The sequence below is a fragment of the Alexandromys fortis genome, unplaced genomic scaffold (genome assembly GCF_014885135.2).
Source record: "Alexandromys fortis isolate MF-2015 unplaced genomic scaffold, M_Fortis_MF-2015_v1.1 scaffold_8_9099976_23576923, whole genome shotgun sequence".
Lineage (NCBI taxonomy): Eukaryota > Metazoa > Chordata > Mammalia > Rodentia > Cricetidae > Alexandromys > Alexandromys fortis.
In genome coordinates this window covers 7,887,280-7,909,779 of record NW_026067899.1, presented here as the reverse complement: position 1 = coordinate 7,909,779, position 22,500 = coordinate 7,887,280, and the positions used below count along the sequence as shown (strand labels likewise).

The window sequence follows — 22,500 nt, the reverse complement described above, 5'->3', positions numbered from 1 at the left end:
ACTCTGTAATATGGATTTATATCAGGATTCCCAATTCTTGCTAAGAAAAAGGAGAGAGTTGGGGTACAGAAATATCTTTCTGCTTAGGGGTTGGATATATTTTCAGAGAAAGAGATTCTAAATGCCTCCAAAACATCTTTCCCAACTCAGAGATATATTTAAATTTACAATGACCTATTGCAAGAATTAATTTGGACTTTTTTTTTTGATGTATTCTTTTCAAAACTGCATAGCCAAGAACTCAGCAACCCATGAAAATTGACCTTGCATTTAGTATAGCCTCTGGATAGCTTTTATCAGTTGTCCAGATGGTGTTTGGCCTATGTATTTCAGTGGAATGGTTTATTTTCTCCTTGATAGGTTTCAAATGCACAAGAAAACATTATACCCGTCTATCTGCATTTGAGTCGAATGCAAACTGACTAATAGATAAACATTCTGTGTGAAAGTAAATAGCCTTAACTTCCACTGCCTTCACATGTCATTGACCAGCTCAGTCAGCACAGTTCTGCATACCGTCACTAATGTTCTAAATATTTTGGAGGGAAGCAGGCTGCCAGAGTAAAGGATTTTCACTTGTATCCCATCTAAAGTCACTATGAACTACCTCGTGAATTTCTATTGATCTTTCTACGGATGTAGTTTCCTTCTCATCCCTGTGGGAAATGTTATTACAGTTGTGTGGAAGGGAGCTAAGGGTTGTCAAGAAGGCTGGTTGGATCTCCTCCCTGGATAGGAGCGGATTGACTGGTTCATTACCTTACACTCATTAGGATCCTCCTCCAAGTTCTAAACTGTTCAAGAGAGGCCAAGAGTAGGAGGCCCATTTACTCAGCTGTCCTAGGACTCAATGCACATGTCCACTTCTGAAGATCTGGAACTTGTTCTACACCAAGCTCTTCAAAGGCCAGAAAAGGGGTCCTGATTAGGCTAGTCCATGGAAGCCTTTATAACAATGTCACATGGAATCAAAAACTAGAGTAGATGGTGAGACAGTCAACTTTCCCAGTTTGCTAACATGATCCTAGACCTGCCTCGGCTAAGTGGAAATCACATGTAATTTCAGCTTCTGCTAAATATATGTATCTCAGACCATTTCTCTCTCAAACTAATCTCAAGTCATTCACATCTCAAACAGATTTAAAGCCACTTAAAGCTGAAAGCCAACAAGTATGACTTCTGCTCATTATCACCATTGTGAGAACAACAACAACATAAAAAACAATTGTCATCTCATGTATTTGGCATTAAGTCTCGCAAACCACACACCACAAAACGTGGGATGATATTGGATTCTTGAAACTTGAGTAAAGAAGACTGGGTTTGTCACAGCTTGCCAGATGTGTTTTAGTGAACACAGCCTATTGGTGGAAATGAGTTGTGAAGTCTTAAAAACAGAGGAGAGATCAGTGCTGTGCGGGAAAGCTAACTTGTGACTGAGATCAATATGGGCCCGCGAGTCAGTGAATATTACAATCTCCTTAGCATGGGCAGTGCTCAGGGGAGTTCCAGAATAGGACTCTAACATTTATTCATTTGTAAAAAGCAGAAGTATCTTAGACTCGTTATTATTTTTTGTATCCTTAAAGAAAGGCACTGCTTTTCAGTTATGGAATATTTATATTTAAGAACAGTGTTCATTGATAGACTTTCAGAGTAGATTAAATTCTAGTTCATTTGCTCCGTTTTAGCAACATGAAAAATAAAGAGGAGTATTACTTCAGCAAATCCTACCGGCGTGCGCCACCACTACCGGCAAGAGGAGTATTACTAATCAGACATCATAAAATTTTGAAATACCATGAGGTCCTCATTTATTTTCTCTGGGTTAATATTTCAGAGAAATAATTTACAGATGAGCTAGAAAAAAAAAACCTTTTTTTGAAGGGAAAAAATAACAGAAAGGCCTTTCATGGGGCTGCCATTGAATTTATTTAAAATTACCTTAAAATTACATCACTTATTGAATACACAAAATGCCAGTGCTTTGCAACAGTTACTGCATCACTATTTAAAACAAAACAAAAAAACGAACAAAAAGAAAAAAGTAAAAAAAAAAAAAAAAAGAGGGGCAAAACCCAGGAAAATACATTCAAAACGCTTGGCTGTTCTGCTTCGGCACAGGGAATGCCGGGGAAAGCTCTGTCATGCGCTGTGACTGTGAGAGGCAGTGATGAACATCAGCCAGCTTCCCATGAAAACCTGCACACAACACATTACAGGAGACAAAGGACGACCTGGTGGGAGGCAGGAGCAGAGGTGGGGATGGAGAGAGAAACGCCACATATGCCGTGCGGTAGTGTTCAGCAGTGTAGGAAGGCATGAAAAACTAGTGCTTTGGGAAACTAGATTATGGCAAAAAGAAAAGAAAAAGATGGAAGAATGCACAACACAACGGCACGACAAAACAGAAAAGTCCCACATTCGGCAAGCTCTACTGTGGTCGACATGTCCATGTCTAACTTCTTACTGGACTTTCCAAAAGAAACTTAAAGAAACCGAGGTAGAAATGAACGAGGGAGAACTACAGCCGGGGGGTTTCAAGATGAGAAGCCAACATGCACTGTGAAGAGTGAAGTCAAGATGAGGGACGAGGGAGGAGGACATGGAGAGGTTCTCTGTGGAGATGTAGAGTTGGTTAATTTTTTTTTTCTTCTTCTTGTGTGTTTGATTTGGTTCTATCCTCTGCATTCTGTGACATGGCATGGCAAGCCTAGAAACTCTCAGTGACTAGAATGGCGACACCCATTCCCAACAGTGTAAGAGAGAGAGAGAGAGCTTCCAAATTAAAACCTCCACTACCTCCACCACCTCTCCCATAGCAGGAAAAGGCAGTTACGTTTCTACGTTCTGTCACTTCCAGAGTCCTAGATAGATCTGCGGCTGACTGCTCTAAACACCAACGCAAACTGAATACATAAGCCTTCAATTAACCAGTGTAACTCTTATGAACATTTTCACCTAATCATCAAGGAGAGCAATGTATTAAGAACCCTTCAATAATTGTTCTGCTCTGGTTACTTCCCCATATTTTGTAAGAGAACTTAAAAAAAAAAAAAAAAAAAAAAAAAAAAACTTCCATTTCTACTTTCAATGGTAAATATTCAGTTGTATCACACTTCAGTAATTTTTCCGGATACATTCAAAGTAATTTTCCTTGCTATTCTCCAATTGTTGAGGTAAACATACATTTTAATATAAAGTAACATCGAAGCCTAGCCTATTACTCTCAGCAGTACATAGTGCTTTTAACACATTCCTTTGAGGTACTGGACAAATCACAATCACTTTCCTGAGTTTTTGCAGACAAGAACATTAAAAGAAATGAACTGCAGAAATTAAGGTCCAGATTACCGTTACCCTGTGTTACCTGTTCTTAGCTTAACACTGCAGAACAGACAGGATTGAGGAATACTGTTGCTCTTAAAATGGCAAAATATCTGGTTTTCTGTTGTAACACGACCGTTCATCTCTTTAGTCCGATAATGTTTGAAGTTAAAGCTCTTTATATTAGCACATGCCACCAATGTAATTGTGAGGCAAACGAAAAAATAAAGCACCACTCCAGGCACTTGACAGCAACTAAATCTCGAGAACAGCAGAATGGAATCAACACACGAGGTTCATGTCCTTCTGAAATCAACACACTTGCACCTTGCATCTCGGTGAGTGTGGTCTCGCTGGAACCGATCCGAGCATCCACATGGATACGCTCTCTGTCATCTGGGGCTTTCCAATCAGAGGCTCTCATCTGATGCACGTTTCCTCCAAAGCTACCCTGCCTCTACAGACGCAACGCGATCATCGTGTTCCCCAGTACCCTCTGCAATTGAAACACTACTGGAAAGGGGCTCTGTTCCCTATGTAGCAGGTTTTATGTGTGTGTGTGTGTGTGCCAACATTCATTACATTTTGGTGTTGTTGTTGTTGTTGTTGTTCTTGTTTTTAACTTTGAAAGACCGAATCACTGACTGCAACCAAACATTTTGTTCCATTCAACATACATATCAAGCTCTTTCTGAGTTATGCTGGGCTGGATCTTGCAGAAAGCATTTTCAAAGTCTTGATACGTAACGGGCCTCAACTGGCTGGGCATAATGGCCGAAAGGTCTGTGGCTGGAATAGCGTGGAGAGGGCCCACCGCTGCTTCCTGACACAAATGAGCCACGTCGAGTCCAGAAAAGCCTTCCGTACGCTGGACGAGCAGTGCAAACTCCTTGTCATTGAGACAGTAATTGTGCTGTGAGAGCAGTTGTACTATTATCTGGTGCCTCCCTGTGCTGTCAGGAAGTGGGATTAAAAGTCTTTTCATGAAGTACCTGCGAAGAGATTCATCTATTTCTTCGGGTTTACTGGTGGCACAAATGACTACGATTTGGTCCTCAGCCGAAGTTAGTACAGTGTCCAGCTGCATCAGAAACTCGGTTCTCATCCGACTGACCGGACTTTGTTCCTCGCTCACTTGAGAGGAGAGAAGCATGTCAATGTCACTAACAAAAATCACCGAGGGCTGGCGACACCTGGCCACAAGAAAAGAGGCATGAATAATTTTCTCCGCTTCGCCTAACCACTTCGCAACTAGTCCGGAACCAGCAATTTTGAAAAACGTGGCCCCCAGCTGACTAGCTATGCATCTGCCCAGGAGTGTTTTGCCTGTTCCCCGAGGTCCAAAGAGAAGGATGCTCCTAGGCAAGGCCGTCAGCCCGCTGAACGCATCGGACCTCAACACTGGCCACAAAACCTCCTCCTTAATGACAGCCTTCACCAGGTCGAGACCAGCTATGTCACTCCAGTCCACGGGAGGTCCTTGGGTGATGATCTCATTGGTGACTAGGTCAATGAGGTGCGTGTCAGTGTTCTTCAGTTGCTCGTCCACAGAGTGATTCGATGAGGTAGCTGCACGGAGTCCCGGACCTTGCATTGGATGAGCGAGGAGCTGCCTAGGGTCTTCCCCGTGCTCACTCAGGACTGGCGACGTGTACTTCCCAAAGGATTCACTGGATCTTGATCCCAGTGAATTTTTAGCAGTACTGTAGGAAGGAGGGGTCAGAGCCCTACTGGACTGACTGCTGAATTTCCTTTGCTGTTCAGAGGACATCAGCTGCTTTGTTGGCTTAAACGCTAAGGATGATGTCTCAGCATTTCTGTCAAAGCCATTCCCCCGATTCGCGTTTGAAATGCTGTTGTCGGGCATTCGGTACATAGGACTCTGTGTCGATCTCTGTTGGCCATAGCTGTAATTTCCGTAGCTGGAGTCCATGTCTCCTTGCCCTGCCATATAGAAAGCTTTCCTTTTGAGAGAACTTGCCGAGCTGTTGGCCAGAGTAGAGGGCGCGATGGGCGTCAAACCATGACCCTGGTAGGTGTAGCCAGGAACGGTAGTGGGGGGCAGAGGAGTGGGGGCAGGAATTCCTGAAGGCAGGTATGCAGAAGGAGGTGGGGGCGCTCCACCAGGGCTGTACCCAGACCCCACGGCAGTCTGAGGAGGATAGCTAGCAGAGGGATAGCTGTAGCTGGAGAGATTGGAAGTCCCATTGTAGCCTGGGACCAGGGCTGGTGGGGGAGGAGGAGGGGGCGGTGGCTGCAGGAGCCCGGAGCTATGCAGTGGCGATGGATGAGGCGAAGGAAGTGCAGGTGTGGGCTGGCTACTGTACGTAGAATGTAAATACGATCCGTTGTATCCTGGAGCATATTCCTGAGACGGGAGCCCTGCATGAAGACTAGGTACTGTGTGGCTTCCACAGGTACTACTTGAGTAACTTGGTTCTGTCAGGTTGCTGGCCACCCCAGGGGAGCTCCCTATACTTGCAGAGACATCTACCGGAGGGAGGGCTGAACTGACACCAGCTTTGCTAGCAGTGATGACATCCGGAACACAGTTCATAGGATAAACGGCTTCTGAATTCAAGGAAGGCTGCCAGGGTTCGCTCTCGTTTTTCCGACCATTCACGAGTCCTGATGGTGTGTCTGAATAATTGCTGAGAACAGGTCGGTCCACGGGACCTTCCAAAATGCCAGAATACTTCTCTGCATATTTCTTCAGAAGGTTGGATGCAGTCAGAGCGGATATGTCATCATTTGCCCAGGCGTACTGGTAGGTGCGCTGCAAATGACCTCTGTAGGCTTCAACTTTGTGGGCTGGAGACCGAGTGGTTGAGGTGATGTCAAAGTGCTGTTCTGGCCACTGGGCATGCTCCGGCGTCCACTGCATCTTCAAGCCTAAGTATTTGGGGGGAGGGGGGAAGAGAGTAAATTCACTTAGACATTCATCGGAACTCTTAAAGCTTCCTCCCTGACTACAACTGTTATCTATTAATCTATTATCTCCCCTTAATAATATAGACATCGGCAAGGATCCTCCCAGATTATAATATCTAGAAAACTCTGTAGAAAACCAAATATATATACATATGTATATGTATATATATATGCAAGCCTTATTGCTGTCAATCCCATCAAGTTACTTGTTAACCACACACACTTATACAATGTCTATGTACACACATAATACTTTCCAATTAGAATTCAATCATAGTCGCTTGCAATAACACACACATACATTTTAATATCTGGCATGCAATACTGCTAGCATGTATGCCGCCTAGTTATTTGGTTCTCCCCATCGGTTTCTGTTTTCTATTTTAACAGTATAAAAATGAGACACAGCTGACAGGCCGCATCTGGGATCCCTCTCTTATTTGGTACTGAACACCTAGTTAGCACAGTATAATGCTCCCTGCACAGAACAATATGACATAGACATAGCAGGTCATTTCATAATCCAACTCTCATCTAAAGTGGTCCACGACAGTTTCAAATCTGCCTCGTGGAGTGCAGCAAAGCAATCTCCCAGGCAGCGCTCCAGCGCTTTCATCGCACAAAGCCTACAACTCGGTATGAATTACAACTGGCTCCTTTCTGCCTCTCAGTTCTGTTGTTGAGTCTGGAAAAAAAAAAAAAAAACAAGCATCACTTGTCTGTCGGGCTTCTAGTGTTGTTCTCCCTTCTCCTCTGGTAATCCTCCTCCCCTTATAGACTGCAAGGTAACAAGTGGGGAGAGAAGAATGTATATATATACATTTCATATACATATATATGTATATGAAATACATATACATATATATATGTATATGAAAAAGAGAAAAAGAAAACAGGCAAGAAGGGATGATCAGAGTGGAGAACTGGACTCTAACTCCTTACATTTCTATAGTGAGCCATGTGTGGCAGAAACAGAAAGAATACGACTCAGCAATGAGGTCATAGGAGTAATTCCATATCCTGACAGGTAGCTAACTAAAGCCCGGGACTCCGTAGTAATCCTGAAACAGGTATTTTCTGACTCAAGAGAAAATACTCAGCTATTAGAATCAGACGGTCATTTTAATTTAGAACTTTTGAAAGGCCTTAGAAGTTTCCTGGTTCACAGTATTACACGAGCACTGCCAAAAGCGACTCATTTAAGGTGTACCCTTGAGGGTTTCATGTCGTCAGGTACCAAGGAGTACGGGAACTCCATTCTTCTATTTTTCAGTGCTTGTTCATCTTAGCTCTAATCTCTGCTCACTTGGAACGAACCCTTCCTTTCCTGCTACAGCTGTTTTAAGATACCCTCCTTCATCTCTTTTGTATTACCCAAAGTGAATTTTGCAAACCATCTTGTGCCCTCTGGCAAGGAATCCTTGATAAGAAGACTTGGTCTAAACGAAGAAGCGTCTGTGGCGTCTCTTGGTTCCCTTCTGAATTCCCCCAGCAGTGTTGACAGCTCTTCTCCCCTCTGTTCTCCTCCCCCCAAGCACTCCAGCTCCTCACCGCCTGACTCTGGCTTCTGACTTGGCCAGCGTTGACTCGCGGAGCTAAACTGAACAGAGCACACAGTTTGGTAACAGAATGGCATGTTGATTCCCTTCTGACTCCCTCTTCCTTGTTTGCAAAACCACTGCACCAGACAGTGGAAGTTAATTAGCAGGAGGATGCTGTGCTAATTGTGTTAATTTACAAGGTTTTAGTCAAAGAGAATCATGCCAGGGCTGGCACCGCTGTCATGCTTCAGACTTAATGATTAAGAAATACTGAAAACAAGGTGGGAAGGATTGCAGTAATTACACAATAAATGAATAAAGCAACAGGATTCATTTGCAAATATAGTTTACTGCAGTTGTACTCATTTGCATTTGGATTTTAAAAAGGATCCATGCAGATATTCATTTGCGAGTCACCAACTCAGTGAAATTAAGTTTGAATGCTGCACAAGTTAATCAACCTCTGTCTCTGTCTCTGTCTCTCTCTCTGTGTGTGTGTGTGTGTGTCTCTCTGTCTCTCTCTCTCCCTGTGTGTGTGTGTTTAATAAAAATACCAAAGAGCATATATATTCTTTTGTATATGCAACAGACCCTTTAAACAATCTAGTCAATCAGTAAAACAGCATTGTGAACCCCAAAGAAGCACACCTTTATCCTTCCACTCAGAGACATAGGGAGGGGTGGGCTGAGCTCCAGGGAGAACAAAAGTGATTCTCCTAATTGTTTCTGCCTTCTCGATCATTACTTTCTTAGAGGAGAGAAATACACCACGAAATGGACAAAATGACTGAAACCACACTTAGAGGGGGGGAAAGATGCAATTTTAATGAAGCGGCTTCTCTGGAACCATACTTTCATTAAACGCAACTGGAAATGATTAAGGGCAAATCACCAGGAACCAATTGCCAGCCATCAGTATCTGCATTCTTCTTGCGTCAAGAGATTTATCTGAAGCTTTACAAAAAGGAGAGACTATAAATGGGACTGCAGTGTAGAACTAAAAGGCCTACAGATTCATTCATGCCATGATTATTTCCAAGTAATTTCCATTAGGATCTTTATTTCCTTTAAAAAAAAAATGCCTGACAACACTAAATAGTGAAAAAGGTAGCACACGTGCTACGACTGGGCATTTTATTAGATTGATAAAGAGGAAACATGAAAAAGTAGCTCGTAAAATAATTTAGAAGTCACAGGCAATGGGACTTGTCACAACGCATAAGTGGGCAAGTACACACCTATGCATGTACACATACACACATGTGCACGCAAGAACACACAGTGAAAGGATTCAGCTTCCTTCCAGTTAATTCCTATCTATTTGTTGCAGTTAGTTAATAACCATGACAGAAATAAATAACCTTTAATAAAAGTGAAACTGCTTTAAATAGAGAACAGTTAAAAAAGAAAAGAAAAAAAAGGCATGGGCTATTCTGCCTGTCTTGGTTTAAATAAAGTTTTCTTATGAATTAATCATTTATGAAAATGCAAACCTGATTTTAATATGTTACCATTGCTTTAAGAGATAAGTCTATGCAGTTTAAGCAAAATGGATTGCCCACTTAAACTGAGGATTTATGTGCAGATTTAAATGTAGCAAAACTAATTGAATTTCCAAACATTTCTACTTCATCTGAAATTAAGTGAAGATCTTATCCATCAAAGTAACTTATTGGAATACTCACTAGATTGGATAGGCTTATTGAGGTAATTAAAAGTTTATCTGTGGTTGTATACTAAGTAACCATAGCCTTAGCAAACCTGAGACAGGAAAGCTTGAGTTCTGTTTAACCTGTAGGAAACAGGATTGTCTAGGAGAGCTCTGGAGTCATCAATGCTACTTGAGAGCAAAGGATAATCTTTAAACATAAACTGGATCCTGATATTGGTGGGATCCACCAAAGTCAGTGTTCAGCAGCCTGGTGGGGCCTTGCAAGCATAAAGGGCTGAAATCTTAGGGTTACATGGAGGCGGCACCAAGTCCATTGCTGGTGTTATCCTTGTTTACTGGTGGTGATAAAGTGGGAGACAAGGTGGCACCCAATGTTCTTTGGACAAAGGTATCCTGTCCCGGTTTACTGCATTATTGCCACCTGTGAGAGCAGAAGGCTCCTGCCACCTAACTGGCATTAAAGCAATCAGATGAGTTTTTATAAGCAGTTTTGACGTGATTTTTTTTTTCATTGAACATAGAAAAAAAAAAAAAAACGTCCTGGTAATGACACTATCTTACATTTTAGAAACTTGTTTCCAAATCAGTAACTCCCACTTTTGTTTGGAAGCATTATCCAAACAAAAATCAGAAAAGAGTCAGGCGTCTTGGTCCATGCTTCTAAACTTAGTATTGTGAGCCTGAGGCAGGAAGTACATGAATCAGAGGACAGCCTATGCTACAGAGGGCTACCTTGGCTCGCATAACTTCTTCTCCAGTCTCTCCAGAGAATAGAGGAAAACAACACCTACAGCCTTTAAAGATAATTGAAAAATTGTTCAAAAAATGTCAACATTTACTTTGTGAAATATGAGAAATTTATTACCATAGCTAGCACATTTCACAGCAAAATGTTTTTATGTTTCAAAATAATTAACAAAGTCATAGAAAATTAACTTGATGGCTTATCAGAAGTGTTATCTATAGATGGCAGATTCTATGGTGCATTGTTTGTGGCCTTTTCTTCTGTTCTTGCCACAGGATGAACTGTGAATGTCTAAATGAGCATCTCTGTGCCTTGCATACGACAGAGCAAAGATATGTATGACATTTCCCACTCTTCTCATGATTGACCATTTTAGAATTTAGTCGCTAAGCAGTCACTGCCTTATAGTTTGCATTTTGATCTTTAGTGAGTTTTGAAGCTTAGCCAAAATTACTAAAGTTCTGCCACAGTTTCAAAAGTCTAAAGAAAAAAAAAATAGCAAAAGTGAAGAGAATAATATATAGGAAGGGGAGAGATGTAGAGGTAAACAGGTAAGTCTCCTAGAATCTATTTTTAGCATATATTTCTAGAATTACCTGGAGCCACTTACTTAGTACCTCAACTTAATACTTGTGAGATTTAACAGTTCTAGGTCTGGCAATTTTATGTTTCAGCTGTGTTCCCATGGGGCCCCTCTGCCTGCCGCTAAGGGCCACTTCATCTGTAGCTTTCTTCAGTCTCATAAGGGTAAAGACCCAAGGCAAACACTGTAGTGTAGCAGGCTTGCTCTTGGGCACCTGCGCAGCAGTGCTCCTATGACCACATGCCCATAATGTTCTGTGGGTGACTGTACCACTGACCTTTTCATTATTTTTTAAGAAATACTTAAGAATCTTAATATAATATTTATCAAGATTCTTTGTAGAAAGCAATCATTGTTGGGATAAACTGAGTAAAGTAATTATAAGGGTTTAGAGTTTCCATGGTCTGTTAATGCAGCAAATTCATCATCCCTTACGTTGGGAATGGCAGAACAAGTAAACAGAACTTTCAAGATTCATTGGCCACAAATATAACTTTGGCAGAAAAGAACATTCAGAAGGAGGGGCTGCAAACTCCTCTGGCTCCAGACACTGGCTCCCTGAGATATTTACTCTTTCATTGCCTTTCTTGTTCATTGCCTTTCTTCAAGAAAGGGAGGAGCTAATGAAATGTTTGGTCGTATTCTGCAGCCCTCTTCCTTTGTCTACTCATCTTGAGCAGCTAGGAGACCAGCATGACCCCTTGGATGGGCGAAACTCGCCACTGCATTTCCTAATGTTTGCTGGACTTAAAAGGCAATGTAAGAGTTTGGAAAGGGTGGAGGAAAAGCTCAGTGAATTTTGTCTCTACTCAGTTCCAACAAACACACTCGAAAATCAGTCATTTATAGTATGAATGCCATATAGATGTTTTCAAACTTATTTAGTAAACAAACTGAGGACTTTCTATATATAAAACCTCGGAGCTCTGTGAGGAAGTTAAATCAGGGGAATTTCTGCTTTGTTTACTCTTAGTTTCGTGTTATAATTTTCTTAAAATCCCTTAAGATTAGACTCTTGTTTATTTTTATAATGGTCCCATCCAAACAAGGTTGCCCCCCCCTTCCAGTTTGGGGTTTCATTTACTGTGTGTTCTATAGGTTTGGAGACTATTATGTATAACAACGGAGATCTAGGGCCAGCAAAGTGGCTTAGCCTAAAAAGGAGCTTGCACAAGCATGACTGCCTGAATTCAATCCTGATTCCTAAGTATAGATGGAAGGAAAGAGCTCACTGCATAAAGTTTTCTTCTATTTACGTACACACGCGCACACATACACACACACACACACACACACAGAGAGAGAGAGAGAGAGAGAGAGAGAGAGAGAGAGAGAGAGAGAGAGAGAGTTGTATTTCATTTTTTAAAAGAAGTTGAGAACGTTTATCCCACACTCCTTATTCTCATCTTCGGCTAAGTGCCTTGAGCTCACTATGCTTTAACGTCACTGTAAAATGGACAGGCTAGTGCCAGCCCCTTACTAGGGTGCAAGACAACCTACAGAAAGAATGTTTTGTAAAAATGTTTCCCAAGTGTGAGCCACACAAACATTGCTTGTCTCTTTTATTTTGAAAATGCCACAGGTATATTAAACACAAAATACAGGGGACAATAAAAAAAGAAAAGTAAAACAATTCTCCCCTTCCTTCCTTCCTTCCTTCTTTCCTTCCTTCCTTCCTTCCTTCCTTCCTTCCTTCCTTCCTCTTTTCTTTTTTTTTCTTCCTTTCTTTCTAATTCAAGACAACCACTGAAAAGGAAAATTTCCAGTGTGAATGTTGTTACAAGAAAGGTATAGAAATTCTTTCATACGCAGCAAAACAAGGTGTAAGATCGCCATAATCAAAAAGGTGTTGGAATTCAAACTGCTGGCTGGGTGAGGAGGGACGGGTCTGTAGCGTCAGTACGTGGAAGCAAGAGAATGACTGGACGTCTATCCTGAGCTATGTAGTGAGACTCTCTTAAAAATAAATCAACGGAACAATGGCAATGGGTTTCTGATCCAACTGCACCTATTGGCTTTGTGGGATCCTAGGCAGTTTGGATGCTCACCTCACTAGACCTGGATGGAGGTGGGTGGTCCTTGGACTTCCCACAAGGCAGGGAACACTGATTGCTCTTTGGGCTGATGAGGGAGGGGGACTTGATTGGGGGAGGGGGAGGGAAATAGGAGGTGGCGGTGGGGATGAGACAGTAATCTTTAATAAAGAAAGAAAGAAAGAAAGAAAGAAAGAAAGAAAGAAAGAAAGAAAAATAAATCAACGGCTTTTATATCGTTTTCTTTATTTTTTAATGCTATTTTTGTCTCAATTTAAGGGGTAAAAAGATTTACAAGCGATGACTGATTTTAATCTGCAGTCTCGGATACTATGCACTAATACTGTCAAATAATTTTTCTCTTCAAGTCACTTTCACGCCTCAAAATTCCAAACTGCAATCATCTAAAAACACTTCCCAATCCCACCATATTGGCACGAGAGAGTCCTTTTAGAGGCTGCTGAAGGTATTTCTGACTAATTGGTCCTCAAATCCAATCCAATTTGGCTACTTCACCCTCTGGCAGAAGCACAGCTGGCAGGCAGGGAGGGCAATATGCAGTTTGCAACTTTGAGTTCAGTTTCTCCAGCACAGGATTCAATACACAGGTGCCTTAACAGTTTTCAACAAACAAAACAAATCTGGTCTCCATAGTTCTCATTTAAGACTAGTGAAAAGAGGGGACACTTCACCTCTGTCTGGCAGTGGTATGCTAAATCTGGTAAGCAGCTTCCTCTCTGGACATAATACCCTGTTCCTCAGTCTCGTTTTCCCATACCTAACCCATAGCTTACGGGCTGGGTGTCTCATACCCCTTTAAGAGCTTCAAAAAACTCTAATTTTGCTTTCAATGAAGTGAATATCTTGAAAAGCAGCCATTGATTTTTAGTTCAAAACTTTTTTCTTTCTTTTTTTTTTTTTTAATGTAGATCTTTTGAGAGGAAAAAAAATTTCCAAATACTACTTTTTAATAAGAAAGTATTCGGGGCTGGAGAGATGGCTCAGAAGTTTAAAAGCATTGCCTGCTCTTCCAAAGGTCCTGAGTTCGATTCCCAGCAACCACTTGGTGGCTCACAAACCATCAGAAATGGGGTCTGGTGCCCTCTCCTGGCCTGCAGGCATATACACAGGCACAATATTGTATACATAATAAATAAATAAATAATATTAAAAAAAGAAAGCATTCTTGCCCTGTTAATCAGAGCACCAGAAAATGAATTGATGGTGTTTGTCTTGATGGCGTCATTAGGACAGCAGCGTGGACTGGTAGATAATGGCGTGATAAGAAACCTCGCCTGTGATTCCAAGCTCAGTTTTCCCATTGCTTGGATTCTCAGATATTATTTCTCGCTATTTTCGCTAAGTCCACCTCCATCATCCTTAATATTCTCCCTTTAACATGCTATGGATACTGACATCACAGGGCAATACAAGATTTAATAGTCAACCTTATCAACCTTAGTACAACTTCCAAGAGGTTAAGACACCCGCAAAGAGACAAATCGCGTGGAGGTGACGGAGCTTGTGACACAGGTCATTATTTCGGGTTTATTAAGCGCTTGTGTTCATTACAGGCAATCATCATTTGAACTAGGACGGCATCTATCGTGTCCTTAAATTTAGCTTGTAGATAACTTGAGATTTGAATCAGAGTCCCCGGAACACATTAAAATTCCAGCTAGAGAAAGAAAATGTTTACTCATAAGAATCTGGCCAAATGAAACAATGACTATTTGCCGATACTGCAAACAGAGGATGAAACTCACTATGTATGCGACTAATTGGTCATTATTTTTAATATGGAACTCAGGAGGAGGAAACAAGAGGAACATTGCGAGTTGGCGCCAGCCTTGCCGCCATAGTGAGTTCCAGGACAGCCAGACTGGTATAGTCAGAACTGTATGAGGCTCCCTCAGAGAAACAATGAATAAAAATTTAAAAGATTGACTCTATGTACAAGAATAAAAGCAAAAACTTATATAAAGCAAAGTATACCAAAGAAGGATATCTTGAGACCTTAGAGTTTGGGTTCAATATATGATTAGGATACGCACCATATGATTTAAAGCACCTCACGAAATTGTGATTCTAATTCAAACAAGCACATCTTTTTATTCCTGTGGGGGGGGTCCTAAGATTACTATCACTTAAATCAAATATAACTGAATACTCACAAAGAAACCATGAAGCTTAAAACTACAAATGTGACATCTTTTTGTGTTCAAGGATGAGGGACATTTTTTTTAAAAAAATGGTTTTGGATTATAACAAAGTTCATAATAACAGTAATCTTTTAAATAGTATAGACCAGGGCTACGCTCTGTACACCTACAGTAATTCACAATGTGAAATGAGCACGTGTTCACGTACGATTGAGAATACAAAAGGGATTTGTATCCTGAGCAGCTAGTGCCAGCTGCCGTCGACCCACGCATGAGAAAGAGCCCGAGGTGAGAGGGCTGGCTTCTGCACACCAAGGCATATGTTGCCCTGCTATGCCACCTCTGGATTTTAGGCAATTTATAATCAGTCACAACAGTGCCTTGTTGTTAACCTTTAACGTTGTTACCTTCCAGCCCCTCATTTCTCACGCTGTCTCTTCCCCCACGAATGTTTTTCAGTCCATTAAGGCTATCTACCCTTCCTCCAGTTCTGTTTGTCATACAAAGATCATCAGGACATACCACATCTGTCCATAGGGATTCTGGAGCTAATGAATATGTATGTTCTGTGTCACAACCCGGCACTCCCCTTGTTCTGCAGAATCAATCCTCTTGTGTGTGTAAATAACAGGTGAGCTGTAGCATGCAGGAGTAAATGGGGTTAACACAACCTGAGACCCCCCAATGCTATATTCATGGCATCCAGCCTAGAACAAGCAATATAGATAGCCAAAGTATCACATATTCCTAAAGGGTTTGAATCTTTCTTTTGAAAACGAATTTTGGTGATTCAAATTACCACTGTTCCGAGACTGAGGTTATTAAGGCTGATTTGGAAAATACCATATAACCATACGACATGCATTTGCACTTTTAGGGACACAATCTAGGCTTGATGCCATCTTGACTTATTAGTTTTCTGTTTACTTCCTCATTCATGATTCTTAACTGTCATGGTAACCGCTGTGCACACGTAGCTAATTGTAAATATTTACTTGCCCATGAAGCCTTTATTAGAAATATCTAAGACCAATGCTTGACTTTGTTATACTTAGTTATTTTAAATGTATTTTATTTGTGTGGGTGTTCTGCCTGATTGTACATGTGCCTGGTACACAAAAAGGGCATAAGGTGATGTCACATCCCTGGAACTGGAGTCACAGACTGCTGTGAGTCACCACGCTGGTGCTGAGAATTGAACCCGGGTCCCGTTGAAGAGCAGCGAGGGCTCTTAACCACTGAGCCAGCTTCCCAGACTCTAATTTAATTATATTTAAACTGAATTCCATCCATGGTCACCTTAGCAAGTTGACAAAGCTCAATCGACAAATTTAGAATCTCCACATACACCATGGTTTTGCGAAAGATGGCGTTTTCATCCATATTCTTTTCAGCATTCCTTCACAATCTTCTTTTTAAGAGATACTTTCCATAGAGAGTTCTCTCATTCAACAAGGAGTAAGAATTAATTTATATATTAAACTAAAGCCTTTCAACTATTTTCCTTAAAAACTCTCTAGGTGAGTTGAAATACTGAAACTACACACATACAAAATTTTTGTTTAGGTTATTTATGCAATTTTCTCCTTTTTTTGGCAATCTGTACATTAATTTTTAATGTAGTAAAGAATAGTGTCTTGGACATTGGAAAAATTCTCTATAGTGATACAGTGCATGGATTCAGTGTCCTTCACTCTGGGGACCTCTGTATAATTTAATCCAGCCTGAAGACAATAACTTTGATCTGAAAGCAGTAGGAAAAGCCACATACAAAATGAGTTCTGGTAGCTTGTGCATTGTTATTTTCCATATGAGAGGACGCATGAAGACAAACTGCTTTAGAACGCACTGCTATATGTCAGGAGCTCAAGGCAAGAGTTCACAGGAGCCGGGTGGGGTTTCATGACCTTCGTATTCTTTGCACACCGCCCTATTCCACAGTGAACTGATTGCACAGGAGCCCCACCCATCTTTGGGGTGCTCTGAGTTCCAGGTACAGAAAGTGCGGTGTGAACGAAAGGCCAAACCCTTAGTGCCATCGGCATATTCAACGGGGGAAGATACGGAACGCTGCATGAGGAAACGGAAGCAGGAGAGGGGGCAGTGTCCTCAAAGCAAGAGGTGTTTCCCATCCTGGAGGAAGCAAACGCCCAACAGCTAAGCTACTGGAAACTGCTAAGAGCAGGAGGGACCGAGAGCAAGATACTCAATGTCAAGCTCTAGCCTCTGCATGTGCACACACAGGCAACTGCACACACACGGGTGCTGCACACACATACCCCCCACAATCATGTCAAGATAGTATTGGAACTGTTCTCTTAATTGGTGTCAGTTGTGGTTTCTTGTGTTAAAAGAATAAGCCTGGCAACGCCCCCAAATCCCGCTATTTCGTTTTAAAATTGTTGTTATTATATCCACACAAATTCCCTAAGCAACAGCAAAGCCAGCATCCACAAAACTATAAACTGACACATATAGGCTTCAGAGAAAGTCAAATACAGGTGTGTGTGTGTGTGTGTCTGTGTGTGTGTGCATGTGTGTAGTTTTGAAAAAGCAAAGAGAAATGGGAGGAAAGAAAGAGAAGTAAAAAAAGATTTTAATAACTGCTTTCATCCCGAAAGGAACTTATGATCTCTTAGACTTACAATTGCTTTTTTCTCACCCGGAAATACTTTCTTTTTTTATTTTATTTTTTCTTTTATTTATTTATTTATTTATTTATTTATTTATTTATTTAAGATTTCTGTGTCTTCCCCACCACTGCCTCCCCTTTCCCTCCCCCTCCCCCAATCAAGTCTGCCTCCCTCGTCAGCCTAAAATGGTGCACTGAGCTGAACAGAGATCTCTCAACAGAAGTAGTTCAAATGGCCAAAGGACACCGGAAATACTTTCTAGCAGACTTTTAAGGACAAGTGCTTTTGGGATTAGGTGCTGGGGACAGAGCCCAGAGTCCTGTGCATGCTAAGCACATGCTCTGTAGCAGAGTTTACCCTCAGCCTCATGAATCACATCACACATGTTCTAACTAACATGTACCATGCACATCATATGTTTTATCAGAGTAAGCGTTACTTATTGTTTTTTAATGTACACTTTTATTACTTGTGACTTGATCAAGATCAAAAGTCTCAAGAAGAAACACGTTTAGAAAACTCAATCTTATTTACAACCTCAAAATACATTATGAATATTTATTTCTTTCATTGAGTACTTATTTTGGGAAACAACTGAGTTTACACAAAAGCAAAGACGTGCGTTAAAACATATAATTGGGTAAGGTGGGCGTAGTAGCACATAAAAAGGATTCAGGATGTTGAGTCTGGGATCCTGTAGCGCAAACAATCAAAAATAGCAACAAAACCACACAACTAGGTAGGATACACTTGCTAATTAGACCGATTTCTGTGTTTTCTACATAAAGTGTTCTTTTTAGTAAACAGGCCATAGACTTCATGATGAATCATAGGTCCTTTGGCATCTTTCTGAGCACTAAACTGGTACACCTGGAAGTGTTCTCCTTTTTAATAATCTTTTAAGAAACCATAAGAATGACCACGAGAGGATGGTAATTCCACTTATATTTTATGTTTAATCCATGGCTATTATCTGATTACTTATCAAACTTGTGACGGCTTTTCGGATAAGTGTTTTTATTGTGCCTTCTTTTTTTTATTTAATGCTTCTACATCTAGCCATTATTTTGATATTTTGCCACAGAAATTATTTTATCCAGTTGAATGTCAAATTATATTATACTTTTAAAGACTCTATTAAAGCATACCATGAAGTAGTGGCTTACATCCCTTGCCATAGATCCCAGAAGCATTACATTATTCCTGGGGAACCCGGATGACAACAATGACACAATGACAGCCTAATCACTTAAAGGCTTTTTACATTAAGGCTTGTATTTTTTTTTCAATTTGAGTAGTAAAGTTCCAGGCATGATTTAATAAGAGGTTAGCTGTAAAATGCAACTCAATCACACATCTTTTAAAAATTAAAAAAAAGTTTGATCACTCTCAATTACTCCTACACACTTTCGGAAATATTGGTGCACATTCATAAAGCTTGTGTCTTCTCTCTATATATGTACATGATGATTAAAAATGGAACCGATAGTTGATGCTATGATTTTAAGTAGTCAGTCCATGGCTAAAATACAACGGCAAGGTGAGTCCTTGAACCATGGGGAGAATAACCTCCACAAAATAACGCGGGTGAATCAGGTTTTTAAGTTTCTATTCTCTTCATCACTTTATATGCCCAAGAAAACAGGAGGAGGGGGCAAGGGAAAGAAAAAGACCTGGAGGGGAACCAAGGGTGACCTTATGTCGATACATTAGTCAGCGAAGCCTTCCCTGTTCTTAAGCAAACACGATTGTGACTCCATTTTATCCATCCAGCTTTCCAGTGAGTAAATACATGATGACTGGCACAATTCTCTCTTCATTAGTGAGCCGTGGAGAAGAAATACTGAGGAGGCTTTTATTTTTACACTCCACAATGTCTTGGACCTAGATTCTAAGCATTGGGATTACACAACAAACACGCACGCCCACGTGCGCAAATACACACACACACACACACACACACACACGGAGTATTTTTTTTTCTTAGACAAGCTGTCGTAATTGAAATGAAGTCTAATCAGGCTCATTACTGTTTTCAGCAATTTGCACCACCAAAGATGCTTATTAGGTAACTGTGTTTAATAAACCACTCTTTAGAAAAATACCAGTAATGAGCTCTTAGCAGCCAATCTTCAGCGTGAATGTAATGTGAAAAGCGTTCCTAGCACTGAATAGATTTTCACATTTAGTAGTGTCTTAATTAAGCTCCCTGAATTGGTTGCTTGTGATGTTAGAGTTATTGCAATAATCTTATTTTTTTCTATTTTAAATGTATGTGAAATTACAGTCATCTTCTATTAGTGCTGAATTATATTCACCGTATAGCAAATTTTAGGCTGGTGCCAACCTGGTGAAAGGTTTTCAATGGGGGACTTGCTAACAAACGATAACGGAGGATTTTAGAACTGATAATTGGTACTAACCATCAAGGTTTTCCTCGTCAGCATCTTGAATCTTATAAAAATTGTCTCCCTATCATTTGATTCTGACAAATCGCACAAAATTATTCCAGATACAAATATGTGTGGCAATTATGATGAAAAAGTCACTTTCAATAAAGCAAAACTATAGAACATGATGTCCTGAAAGGAGTCTGTGAAGAAATGTCGACCTTTGTGTTAACAGTTACAAATAGTATATCATCTTATGAGAAACTATCCTTTAGGTTGCATTCTTTGAAAGGTGAACACATTTTCTCCTCCCTTTCTTCCCAATTTCCAGCAGTACAAACTACTCAGTGAATATTAAAGGACTGTAATGGATATTTATTATTTATATACACCAAGGGTGGTCATGAGATTTAGCTTAACTTCTTTTTATAGGAGTGGGAGATACTGTTACCCTCCCCAGGGAGAAGAATAATTTCCATGTACAATGATGCATATGCTAGAATATGCATATGACAACCAAAACTCTGCTGTCTATTCTATCAGAAGCACACATCCCTAATTTATAGCCTTATGCATTACAATAAATACGGAGAAGGTGAATTTTTCCTTAAAAAATATGCTCATAAGACGTAAGGGAAGGTTTTCAATGTACATTCAGGAAACAAACTTCTCATAAAATGTCTTTTGCTTACTAACAGCTCCCCAAGAGAAGATGCAATGAAACTTTGAAACAGGATTGTGGATATCCTTAAAGACTAAAGATTCATAAAGATAGCAAGAAAAAAAATGTAGACCCAACAACAGTTTACACCCAGCCATAAGTATATGTTCAGATAGATAATGTTGCTGGATGATTCCTCTCTCAGGCAACCTATTTCTCTCCCTTTCTCCCAACCCTAAGGTCTCCTAACTGGAGCAAATCAACCTCCATAACTGATTTTGGCTTTCTGAATTGATAGAATCATGAGTATTGAGGCTTAGATTAATGACTTGTTTCATCTGATTTTGTGGAATGCATTCTTTGCATCACGAAGTGGGGATGAGACATATTTCATTCTCTTGTGAAATCATATGCCCTCCAGAACAAAATATCTTCCTGTTTCTTTAGGTCTTGACTGAATTCATTTCCACAATCACAAAAGCGTAAACCAGTGTATGGAACTGCTAGAAAACCCATCTTGCTTCCCTAAATGATTCACAGCTAGAGTTAAAAAACAGACAAAAACGAAGAGCAGGATCCCTTCAGTGCCTTTGAAGTACCCTCTGATAACCTTGAATAACTGCATTCATGACTCATTTATGAATGTTTTTTAAAAAGTAATGCATTCTTTGTACATTGCCTTTTTTGTTGTTTTACTGATGATAGAACCTAGGGCCTTGGGCATGCTGAGCTACACCCTTGTTCCCAAATAGTAGCTTTTTATTACCACATCTAAGAGTTTTCAGATGTCAAAGAAGTAATACAACAATAGTAACAGTAGGGATAAGGATTATTCTTTGGGTGAGTTCTAAAAATAGCTTTCTATAATGATAAAGCTTTATTTTTAATTATGAATTTTAATTAAAGATAGAATAACTAGGTAATATATACTTTATCAGCTTTAACACAAGGTTATGAAAAACTGGCATAAAATGTCTTGGTCTTTATTTCTAAGTTGTGGAACACAGCTAGGGAAGATAACTACATACATAAAGACTAACACTGAGAACACACAGCACACAAATACACTTAGTTCGATCATGCATAACAGGATGAAGGTTGTAATGGGATGCTGTCATAGTCAGAACTTTTTGAACAATGATGATCTTATGTTTAAGCCTTTGTTTGTATGGCCTAATGAAGTCTGAAGATATAGGGAAGTCATATACATAGCTATTTTCAACAATTCAGGATCATTATTCTGCAAAGATTTCAAGGACCAAGAAAGCCTACTACTGGCCTTACCATCCTTGTCCATGATTCAGTTTCACCACTTAAAAAAATTCCTGTGTTTAAAAAAAGCTGACATCAAATATTCTTCCATATATATCTGCATGAGACAGACAAGCAAGCAGACAACAACAAATGCACTCTGAGAATTCAGTCTTTCCCCCTTACATCTTAAATCATCTCAGGCTTAATTTTATCCTCCGCTTTCGTAGTCCTGACATGTTGGCTAGTGAATATCTTATCTCCTTTCCTTCTCCCCTTACAATTATGAGTAAAGAGCTAACAGAGAAAACATTGAAAACCTCAAAAAAAAAAAAAAACCCTATAGTTCTGAGACATAACATCTTGCAGACTCTGAATCATGAAAATTTACATTATTATTAAAAAAATAGTGCTAGGGCTAACAGATGGCTAAGCAAATAAAGGGACTTGAGGAAACGTGTGAGAACCTGAGTTCAAAACCCAAGTTCTACACAGTAGAAGAAGAGAACCAACAAATGGATGTTGTCACCTTTCCATGAATGTTGTGGCAATATACCTACCTACCCCCCAC

At 40.3% G+C, this 22,500-nt stretch overlaps 1 protein-coding gene across 3 annotated transcripts in view; it reads right to left on the bottom strand.

Moving 5' to 3' along the window:
* The window catches only part of Fign (fidgetin, microtubule severing factor), a 121,390-nt gene that overhangs the window by 3,043 nt on the left and 95,847 nt on the right, over positions 1 to 22,500 (bottom strand). For all 3 annotated transcript variants that reach the window (XM_050123130.1, XM_050123138.1, XM_050123146.1), the window contains one exon: positions 1 to 6,219. This exon is cut by the window's left edge and continues 3,043 nt beyond it. In XM_050123130.1, the coding sequence (XP_049979087.1) occupies positions 3,965 to 6,219 (2,255 nt within the window). In that variant the 3' untranslated portion in view covers positions 1 to 3,964. The remainder of the gene's footprint in view (positions 6,220 to 22,500) is intronic.